We start from the raw sequence: 11357 nt of genomic DNA on the forward strand, positions 1-11357 counted from the left end.
GCGATTTTCTCTCCCCGAGACCTCCTCCAGTAGCTCCTTGCGGGAGTTCAAGTGGAATAACCTTCCCCCCACCCCTTTCCCCCGCCCCTCCCCCCCGGATCTCTGTCCTCGCCCGCCTCCCGGGTCTGTGCTGGCACCCGGGCGCCGTCGCAGGTCTTGGCCCGAGCGGCCCCTCTTCCTGGAAGAGCGGCCGCCTACTGGGGCGAAGGTGGCTCTCGGGTAGCAAGTCGGGGCTTCGGGGGGCGGTGGGGAGGGGCGGGCGGGAGGATGAGCTCCCCGGGCACCGAGGGCGCGGGGAAGAGCCTGCAGTACCGGGTGGACCACCTGCTGAGCGCCGTGGAGAGCGAGTTGCAGGCGGGCAGCGAGAAGGGCGACCCTACGGAACGCGAGCTGCGCGTGGGCCTGGAGGAGAGCGAGCTGTGGCTGCGCTTCAAGGAGCTCACCAACGAGATGATCGTGACCAAGAACGGCAGGTAGGCGCGCACCAAGCCGGCGTGTGCCACGCACTCGGGCGGGCCGGGCAGCCGGGCTGCAGGGTTCCTTACCTTCCAACACTTTCTCCCTGTCTTTTTGCTCATTTCCGCTCAGACTGGGGAACAGACCCTTGTGGCCCCTAATTGTCCCTCTGGGACTTCGCGTAATCCTCACTTCTGGGCACGAGGGACTCCCGGGGGACTCCCCCGAGCCGCGCCTCGCCCACGCTTGCCCCGAAGGCTGGGCCCGGTGCTGCAACCCTCTGCCAGCTCCTTTCCCGCCCTGCCTCTGGAGGCCAGGGCGTAGTGAGGAGGGCGCCTGTGGATCTAGGAGAGTCCTGGGAAGGGGGGAGCTCGGGCGTCCCCTTTGTAAGTTCCCAAGGGGGCTCCTTTTTGCTCCAAATGCAGATGCCCCTGCCTTCTTCGTTCTAACGGGTCAGATCCGGGGTCCTCCAGCTGCGCTCCTTCCTTTCCAGGAGGATGTTCCCGGTGCTGAAGGTGAACGTGTCTGGCCTGGACCCCAACGCCATGTACTCCTTCCTGCTGGACTTTGTGGCGGCCGACAACCACCGCTGGAAGTACGTGAACGGGGAGTGGGTGCCAGGGGGCAAGCCTGAGCCGCAGGCGCCCAGCTGCGTGTACATTCATCCCGACTCGCCCAACTTCGGGGCGCACTGGATGAAGGCGCCGGTCTCCTTCAGCAAAGTCAAGCTCACCAACAAGCTCAATGGAGGGGGCCAGGTAGGTGTGATGGGGTGCGGGGACGGGGTGGCGGACGACGCGAGGAGGGGCCCCGAGACTCTGCACCTTGTCCTCGGGGAGCCTTGGAAAGGCGCTGCGTGCACGGAGGTGACATCTGCCTTCCTCAGTTCAGCCTGCAGTGTTGTTGATAGTAAACTGACGACGGTAACACCGAGGGCTGGAGAGCGGGGAGAGGGCGCAAAGCCTCCCCTGGGAACACTCGGGCAGATCTCAAGTTTGGGGGAACTTTTGAATCCTAGCCCTCAACTTTCCTAAGGGTAGAGAAAATATCAGTCTTGATAGTAAATGGTCGCTGTAACGCTGAATATGTCCACATATTTACTGCGTGGAGTGTGAACAAACTTGTAAATCTGTTCTTTTCTACAGAACATCTTTACTTGGGGATTGTTACTGGGAGACCCGGTGTTCCCGTAAGCTGCGATCTCGCTCAGGCATTTAAAGCTGTCTGCAGCTGTCCTGGAAGCCTTAGAACTTTACTCTACCAGGTCAAAGCATTTCGTGATGGGCATTCATTGCCTTTAATGGTGTGCGGCATCCCACATTCCTTTTCCAAACTAGTCGTGAGAGCAGCACCTGATGGGAAACCTACCAACTTCAACAGGAAAGACATTTTCCTGTGAGCTGCAGGATTTTCTGCATCTTGGCTGTATTTTTCCCCTCCTCAGCAGGACAAATGGATGTTTTGTTGTCTTAACGGTAGGACTTTGATGATCACCATTCCCGTGTTTATGTCTCTCAGATCATGTTGAACTCCTTACATAAGTATGAGCCTCGAATCCACATCGTGAGAGTTGGGGGTCCACAGCGCATGATCACCAGCCACTGCTTCCCGGAGACCCAGTTCATAGCGGTGACCGCTTATCAGAATGAAGAGGTGAGAGGGGCACCGGCAGCCCTCGGTCTGGAGAGTGCCGCGAATGCCAAGAGCCTGTGTGATTCTTGTACTTTTAGACTGATAATGATTGCCTTGTCAAGGAATTTACCGTAACTGTAAAATTGGGACAGCGGGAGAAACGTTTTAAAATAAGTACTCATTCAAGCACTTTCCCCTTTAGTTTTCCATAAAAGTGTCCAAAACTCGAAGCATCCACTAAAGGCTCAAAATGAAAAGATGAATAAAACATTTAGGGTAAAGGACTGTAAGAATTTAAGAACAGGACTTCAGAGAAAGGGGGGCCTCTCCTTACTCTGGGAATCTTCCTAAAAGGGTTGGGGGCATCCTTCCAAATCTGTGGTGTGAAGAGTCAACTAGATACAGAATACAGTTTAGTGCCTGTAAATCCCTATCTAAGTCTGCCCCCAAAGTACAGGCGGTTTGTGATTAGCTGGTCAAGTTGTCGGTGTTGACTGCCAACTAGAACTAGCGGTCACTATTCCTAAGCAGACCCGGGTTATGTTTTGTGCCTTGTTTGTTTGGTTGATGCACACAGAATATTGTCAGCAGTAGGTTAAACTTATTGTGAATTCCACTCGGAAAATCAGCATTTAAAAGCTTTTCATAATTGTGCTCTTCTTTATAAAATATGGTGATTACTCGGCTACTTCAGATCCAAATAGAAAAATGTACCTGGAAATAAATCTGTTTATATTTGAATATTTAAAGGGGGTGCTGGTAGTTCCTAATTTCTTGGTGCCAAATTAAATCCTCTGGCGAATGAGCAACATACTAGTAAACGCAACTTCTTGTTTTTCAGATCACAGCTCTTAAAATTAAATACAATCCATTTGCAAAAGCTTTCCTTGATGCAAAGGAAAGGTGAGAGAATCCTAACTATACCCTTTGAGCAAAGAAGTGTGCAGAAACATGAACTATTGCTGCAGATACTATGTTCTGAATGTCCTCCTTGACAATTCGCTGCACTTCTTTGGCAGAAGCGATCACAAGGACATGATGGAAGAACCTGGAGACAGCCAGCAATCTGGGCACTCCCCATGTACGGTTTGTTGCGCTCTGGCCAGATGTACCTTGTTTCAGGGGCTAGCCTGCTGGGAGCTGGGAGCTGGGGATGGAGCAGACAGAGCTTCTGGGTGCGCTTGGGGAGCACATTGCCCTTTGCTGTGCAAGGCACCTGGCCCTGTGTGTTGATGGTGTTGCTGCTGGTCCTCAACGTACTGGCCCTCAGCCTCTGCTCCATGTGGGGCTTGAGGATGCTCCCCCAGCCCACAGGACTCCTGACAGAGAAGCCTGGGGAGAATTTACTGGGGTTCTTTTGCTGTGCTTCGAGGCAGCTCCAACCATGGCCTGGATGGGTGTTTACACCCTGCTGTGTTGGACAAGAGGAGAGCCCGGCTCATATCCACTTTGAGATGGTTTCTCTTTTTGTTAATGACTGAAAACTGGAGGACCATGTTTGGAACGATGCTTATGATCACGTGTGGGTTTCCCCTTAGCCTGCTTTGGTGCTGGGAATGGCCCATCAGCTCATGCTGGAAACAGTGGAGCGTAGGATGGGAACGTCTGCTTTAAGTCTAGCTTCCTTTAGGAGTTCCGTGAGCCAGCGAAGTGATGCAGGTCTGCAGCAGAGTCTGTTAGGAGGAGGGGCTGTGTCTAGGCCTCCTCTCCACGCAGGGAGGGGACCTCGAGAGAGGAAAGTTAGTGTTTGCTGCTCACTTCAGGAGTCTGGACGAACCAGCATGGCACCCTCCTCAAACTGTGTGTGTTTCTTTCTTTTTCTATTTCTTTTTCTTTCTTCCTCCCTCCCTCCCTTCCTTCTTCCTTCCCTCCTTCTTGTCATCTTATGGACTAATTTAACACACAGCTCTCCTAAGTGGCTCATGGGCTGCCGTGTCATAGAGCAGAATATGAACAACTGCTTTGGCAAGTGATGGAGCCCAAACTTTGTGGCCACATCTGGACCTTCCCCTCATTTCAATGTTGTCTGAAGAATTGTTTGTAGTTTGGGAATTGGAGCCAGAGTTGTCGTCCTCCTAGTGGTTGTTTTTCTGATTTCTTTTTTAAAGTTAAAAAGGAAATGGAGAAGAAATTGGAGTTTTAAAGGAGGGCAGGGCAATGTTGGAACAATTTTCTGATTGATGTGTAAGGCGGGGAGAGTGTGGGCCTAAAGCAGAAGAAAGGTGAGCAGAACATGGGTGCCCCTGCAGCCAGGACAGTAGCCCCTCCGTGTGATGGTGTGGGGTGGGACGAGGGGCGCTCGCCCTAGGTGTCCTGAATGCGCCTGGCTCTGAATCTGAATTCTGTCTCTTTTTTACGTTATGTTCAAGCTCAGCAGTTAGGCCCTGAAAGCTCACCTGCCTGCGGGAACGGAACATCCCGTAAGAGGCTGGGAGGATTCTGGGGGTGTTCAGGAGGCCTCAGGCTTGGCTGAGGTCGGGGTCAGTCTCCCAGGGTTTCGGCTGTCCTGTAGGTTTAGAAACCTTGGCCAGCCTGTGGTACCTGAAGACTCCGCTGGGTCCTCGGTGTTCACGAATCCTGAGCAAAAGATCCACCACTTCCTGGCCTCTGCCCTCCTGTCTTTTGGTAGTTTTTGTTTGTTTGTGTGTTTTGGGTTTTTTGGGGGGCCATGCTGCTCAACCTGTGGGATCTTAGTTCCTTGACCAGGGTGAATCCGGTCCTTGGCAGTGAGAGTTCGGAGCCCTAACCTCTGGACCTCTGGGGGCTTCCCCTCCTGTCCTTTAAATGGTGGAAGTGATGCAAAAGTCAGGCACTCAGCATTCTTCTCTCACAGCAGGGGGGTGGTTGATTCCTGGAACCAGCACCCTGTGTCCACCTGCCACCCCTCACCCTCAGTTTGGAGGCCCCCTCTCTCTTCCCTCCACGCACGGCTGTGAAAGGTACCCGGCCCTGAGGAACCACCGCCCAGCCCCCTACCCCAGCCCTTACGCGCATCGGAACAATTCTCCAAGTAAGTCCTGAGTGGAAGGAGGCTGGGGCTTTGGGGGTGGCCGGAAGACCTCTGGAAAGGGAAAGGCAGTCTGCAGGGCTCCAGAGAGCAGGCTCTTGATCGGCTCAGGAGGGAGCTTCTTTTCATGTCCATGTTACTGCTGGCTCGACCACAGAGACATCCAGTCCAGGGGGCCTTTGGGGCTGAATGTGACCGTTATTGCTCCAGCGTTCTTATTCCAGGACTGTGGGCCCATGTCTAGGCGCCCAGGTTTGGATATTTTATGAACCCTTTGAAAGTGATGATGTCGGGCCAGCCAGGCACTCGAGTTACTGGCTTGACTGACACACGTGTGTTTCTCCAAGTATGGTACCCGGGTCAGCAGCCCCAGTATCATCTGAAAAGCCCCCAGATTTACAGAATCGGAAGCTCTAGAGGTGGGCCCAGCACTTTGTGGTTTAACAAGCCCCTAGGCGACCCTGGTGCAGGCTTGAGTCTTGTGATCAGCGGGCCAGACCATGAAGATCCCTGGACCTAATTCTCTCTAACACCATGGATGCCCAGACTTCATTTTGTCTGGCTCCAAAAGGAGGGAAAAAGCGAATGAACACCATAAAACAATGAAGCAATTAAAGCTTATTTGAAATGAAAGGAGCTTATTTGGGAAGGAAATAGTTGTCCAACCAGAGGCTAGAAGATCATATTTTAAATTTTGCCTGGTTTCTAAAGCCCTTTTAATTCTTAAGAAATAATCCTTTGGGGAAAAGGCAGGTTAAAATTACATTGATTTTATGTTTAAAGATAAGTAATCCTCAGTCATGTGATAGTAGGAATCCATTTCTACCGGGCAGCTAGTGATCTAATGATAAAGAAAAAGCCTGGGTACTGGAATATATTCAAATATATACATTTGACAATAAGAATTAGCCTTTGATGACCAATTTAGCAGAGGCTAGTGGACTGTTTTCTCTACTTAACATCGCACACATTTTGTTTTCAATGTCGGGTAGCTCCAGCTGTTGGAAGTATTTCAATGCGTTTTGTCACTCTTGGAAGATCCCATCAGTAATGACACTTTCTTATGTCCCGTAGCCTATTCTGACAATTCACCTGCATGTTTGTCCATGCTCCCATCCCACGACAATTGGTCCAGCCTTGGAATGCCTGCCCACACCAGCATGCTTCCCATGACTCCGAATACTGGGCCTCCTACGGGCTCTAGGTAATGTATGTCTGGGCAATGATGCAAACTGTCCTGGGAACTCTTGAGTGCCTATGACGTCATGCCATCTCAGTCACTGGCCTCTATTCTGCCCTTCTCTTACGGGTGTTGGGTTTTTGTTTATAACTTGACCATTCAGCCAGGTGTGTCCGGGGACCCCAGGTTACATGACTGCTGTGAGTGCCTGCTTCAGCCTGTTCTTTGGGAAGACCAGTTGCTCCCTCAGGTTGGATGGGAGCTGGGCTGTGATGCAAGGGAACCAGGAACCCTATCCTGGCTTTGCTATTCACTAGTTCTTGTGATGGACAAGGCTCTTGGGCCTTGTTTCTTCAAGAAAAGGGCACTAAATAACCCCAGCCTCAGCCTGTCTTTACAGGGTTATTGGGGTCAGTAGGTGAATTTTGCAGAAATGTTTCCAGAACCTTTTTTGACAGGCGAATTTAAATTAAGGAAATAACTTTGTTGGATTTCTGTGGATATAGAATCAATGTTCTTAACGTGTATGCTGGGTAACTTGTAAAGAATGATGACTATTTTCTTAACTTGAAAATTATATAGAGGGAGCCTGGCTGAAAGAAATCAAGCCGGTCTGTAAATGTTCTGCATTTCTTCATAGGATTGTTACAATAGAGAACTAAAATAACAAAGCTAGAGGTCAGTCCACATTTTCTAATGAGGAAATGGACTCAAAGATATTAAATGATTGGACAAGTTGGCTTACAGCAGACCGAGTCTGTAGACAAGGCATCTTGACCTCAAAAGCAACGCAGTTTCTGTGTGTAGAATATCGCTATTTGCCTAAGATCTTAATTCTTTATTTTTAGGAAACAATTCCTTTAAAATAAGAATCTAATTGTCTACTGTTAAAAATAAAGCAAGCAATACATAATCAGCAGGGTCTTCCAGGGCTCTGAAGGCACCTAGAAAACTGCTGTAAATTGGATGATCTGTAGGTTACAAAGGCCCCCCCGCCTCCCCGAGGATGTTAGAGGACGTCAGTGTATCTTGGAGCCTTGTTTCTCTGCATCTGTAAAATGGGGATGGTAACCTACCTCACTTAACTCAGGCCTGTTTGCACGTTCGAATGCATCTGAAGCGCAGGACATGGCTTGGTAAACTGTACAGCCCACGACAGTGTACCGTCTCATTATTCATTTATGAAAGGATTCTACTATAAGAGAGAGACATTTTCCTGAAACAAAATTGTAGCCTACTGTGATGCTATTCAAGCCTGTGTTCCCAGACCGGGGGGTTTAATACCCATTTCCAATTCCTTCTTTCAGAGATGGGGAAACAGAGCCTCAGAGGCGGTTGCAGAACAAGGCTAACGTGATAAAGCTAATTAACTGGGGTGTGCTTCCGGGTCTCGTTGCTGGTGCACTTTCTGCTGTGGGTCAGGCTAACTAACGCGTGCGGAGACGTGGTGCCCATACAGCAGCCACTGGATGCTCAGCCTCCACCACTCGGTGTTTGAGAAGCGTGTCGTCTCCCTCGAAGGGAATCACTGCAGGGTGGGCGGCATGCTAGTTAACAGACACTTCCTCTGAAACATCTGATTCAGTATATCTGAGAATTTTGAATTCTGAACATGAGCGCAAAGCTGGAGTATTTTGCTCTGCCAGGAGTTATGTCTACGTCAGCAGCCTTTTTAACTATTGATTTTGTCCTAATGATTTTGTTCATTGCTAACACATGAGACAATGTCTTCTATGCACGTCAGAGTGTGGTTTAATAACACAGAGGAAGTGGCCCGTTTGAAAGAAAGCTGCCATATAACCCACTTATCAGGAGTGGGATTTGGGGGGTTTGTTTTCCCCTCCCGCAGCGGATCTGGAGCCCCTTCCCAGGTCTCTCACTTGTCTGTTCTTCCACTTTTCCATTTCAGTCAGTACCCCAGCCTGTGGTCCGTGAGCAACGGCACCGTCACCCCCGGTGCCCAGACGGCAGGGATATCCAACGGGCTGGGAGCCCAGTTCTTTCGAGGCTCCCCTGCCCACTCTGCCTCTCTCGCCCATCCAGTCTCGGCTCCCTCCTCCTCGGGATCCCCACTGTACGAAGGGGCCTCCTCGGCCACAGATATTGCCGACAGCCAGTACGATGCCTCGGCCCAAGCCCGCCTCCTGGCCTCATGGACGCCCGTGTCACCTCCGTCCATGTGAGCCGGAGCCTGTGTCTTAACGATGCAATGACTTTCTCGTGGCAGCAAGTCTTGATTTGATTGGTAGGCTCATGGGGCGGGGAAGGGAATAAAGCCCGTTAACCTCACTTTAAATAAGAGGAGAATACACGTTCCGTTGTACGAGAGCCCCGCTGACACCACCTTTGCTCATCCTCGGTGGTGGCAATGCCAGTGCCGTCCTGGGTCCTTGTGTGCTGCAGGTGAATTCAAGTGTGCAAGCAATGCAGTTGGCCTAACTCGCCGTGATTCACAGTAAAAATGACTGGCTAGCGTGCAGAAACTTTGTTTCTCGTACAGCACGTAGGTGACTCTGGCACATCAGTATGTAAACTCCACTGGTCCTACTCTAGTGAGATAAAAAGCACACTTTTAATTCTCTTCCTTGTTGCTTTCAAGTAGCCTTCAGGTCCCCTTTGTGGCAGGGGTCACAGTTGGAGCTGAGCTGTGAAAGACAGAATTAAATCGTAGTTGAGGACGGCAGATTGTAGTTAAAATGGCAGTGTCCAGCTCTGCCCACTAGAATGTGTTTATTTTACGCATATGTAGCTAATCTCTTGTACTGTTAAACCTACAACTGTTTATATTTTTCTTCTGATAATGTAGCCAAAGACAATCAGCAGAAAGCATTTTCTGCAAAATAAAGGCAATGTGCAAAATTTGGTTGGTCTAGTTATTATTCAGACTTCTCTTTCGGAATGAGATTTTGCTGTTCCTTATAGCTGGTGGTTAAGACTGTCCTGGAGAAGCGTTTCAATCTGTTCCAGACTTTAATATTTTACCTAATCAGTTGCAGGACTGGAAGTGAAATTTGCATACATTTATTTACTCAATGCTAATTGCCACAAAATGCAAACAGTGTTAAAATATTTTGGACAGAGTTAAATAGCCCTGAATCATGAATATGGTAATGGCAGAATGTAGCACATACAGATGCCATAAAGATTAATATGGGATGTCTACCCCATTCAAGCAAAAATACGTAAAATGAATTGACAAAATGTTACAGTTTATAAATGTAAGGTGTAGTTGCCACAGTCATTTAAACAATATGGCACTTGTAAATATCTTTCCTGCAGGTAAGATTTCCCAGCAGTGAGCCAAAGACCTGCTTCTGCTAGACTGGGGCAATTTCTCCATCTAGTGGCGGAATCCTTACTTTAATCCTACTGGTTCAAGCTTGATATTCTGAACCTCTGCTTTCTAAAAGAGTGTAAACTTAGAATGTAAGTGTAAAGGGCTGTATTTTTACTGTGTGTGTACCTGCTTTCCAAGTGGGAAGTGCTTCTTGTAAACTATTTGCCACAAACTTTTTCTGGGTTTTATTCCTACTAGGTTTTATTGCAACTCATGTAGAAATACCCCAGATCAGAAGATTTCTTGATATAAAAGTATTGGAAGAATTTTTTTTTTTAAAAAAACACTGCCCAAGTAGGACTGGGAAGTAAACTGGCCTCAGTGGTCTGGCCCCAGGCGTAAGATCTCCTGGAGAAGGGTGAGGGGCCTTAGGGAAGGAGGTGAGGGGTGGATGGTACACGCTGTGCTCCCGGGATCCTATAGTGCAGGTGTTTCCCAGGAAGCTTGTCTGTCTCCTCCATCACCCTGACTGCTCTCTGAAGGCTGGGACTATATTCCAAGGACCTTCCCCAGCCCCCGTCCCTTCCCAGGCCTTACAGAGCACTAATGAGCAATGACTGACCTGTAGAAGAAGAGGAGCCTGGGTCCACTGAGACTCGAGCTTATTGAGGAGGTGTTCCCGGGAGCACTGCCGGGGGATGTGGCCCTGCTCCACGCTGGGGGCTGCGGGGAGACAGAGTCACACAGTCCGGACCCCAGGGACCTTCTACTTAGGGCTTTGACATGGTTGAGTTTCTAAAGGTGACCCAGAGTTCAAATTCAAGGAGTTCATATTTTAATATACCAAATAGCATCTTTTCAGCTATGCAGTGGGGCAGTGGCAGCCACATAGCGCAAGGAGCCTGCAACTTGGTACAAAAGGCCTGGATATGAGTGTCCATTTGCCTCCCTTGCTGTGGGACCCCGGGAAAGTTAGTTACCACTCCAGAAGTTCAAGTTCCTTATCTGTCAAGGTGGAGAAAGAAAAAACTGGGTGGTGTTAAAATGGATCTGTTTTACCCTGAGCACACATCAGAGCCTCAGTGTGTCCCATCGGCCAGTTGAAAAATGCTGTGAAATCTATCAGCAAGAAGAAACTTAACCTATAAGACACCAGGACTTTTCATCAACAGCATACAAAGGAAAAGGATTGTGTCACACAAGAGGAGGGAAAGAGGCCACCAGGGAAAGGAGAAGTAGAAGTTATTGGAATGCCAGCATCTGAAGAGGATTTCACATTGTTGGGAGGGGTGCTGCATCTGAGCCTGGGTGACAGTACAGATGGCAGAAGGTGGCCACAAGTAGAGAGAGGACAGCTTACCCCCCTTTTATCCTTCCCTGCATTTTAACCTGTAATTACTGTCTACCACGGATGGACAGAAGACCTGTGTTAGCAAACATTATTCTTCTTAAAATAAAATTTGGCTTTAGAAACAAGAAAGGGGACTTCCCTTGTGGCGCAGTGGTTAAGAATCCGCCTGCCAAGGCAGGGGACACGGGTTCGATCCCTGCTCGGGGAAGATACCACATGCCGTGGAGCAACTAAGCCCGTGCGTCACAACTACTGAGCCTGCGCTCTAGAGCCCGCAAGCCACAACTGAGCCAGTGTGCCACAACTACTGAAGCCCATGCGCTTACAGCCCATGCTCCGCAACAAGAGAAGCCACCGCGATGAGAAGCCCGTGCACCGCAACAAAGAGTAGCCCCCCGCTCACCGCAACTAGAGAAAGCCCGCGTGCAGCGACAAAGACCCAATGCAGCCAAAA

At 49.7% G+C, this 11357-nt stretch overlaps 1 protein-coding gene across 3 annotated transcripts; it reads left to right on the forward strand.

The window, feature by feature from the left end:
* Positions 1-267: 267 nt before the first annotated feature.
* On the forward strand, positions 268-8458 carry TBXT (T-box transcription factor T; the record flags this gene model as incomplete). Of its 3 annotated transcripts, none has more annotated exons than XM_082633694.1 (8): positions 268-473; positions 950-1214; positions 1975-2109; positions 2930-2991; positions 3108-3169; positions 4922-5098; positions 6170-6299; positions 8185-8458. In XM_082633694.1, 8 exons carry the CDS (start codon positions 268-270, stop codon positions 8456-8458), a joined length of 1311 nt encoding a protein of 436 aa, XP_082489820.1. The 3 variants fall into 3 exon arrangements, with proteins under 3 accessions (XP_082489820.1, XP_082489819.1, XP_082489821.1); XM_082633693.1 differs by having other exon boundaries at positions 4925-5098; XM_082633695.1 differs by lacking the exon at positions 4922-5098.
* Positions 8459-11357: the final 2899 nt, after the last annotated feature.

The sequence above is a fragment of the Mesoplodon mirus genome, assembly GCF_964341445.2.
Source record: "Mesoplodon mirus genome assembly, chromosome: 10".
Taxonomy (NCBI): Eukaryota; Metazoa; Chordata; class Mammalia; order Artiodactyla; family Ziphiidae; genus Mesoplodon; species Mesoplodon mirus.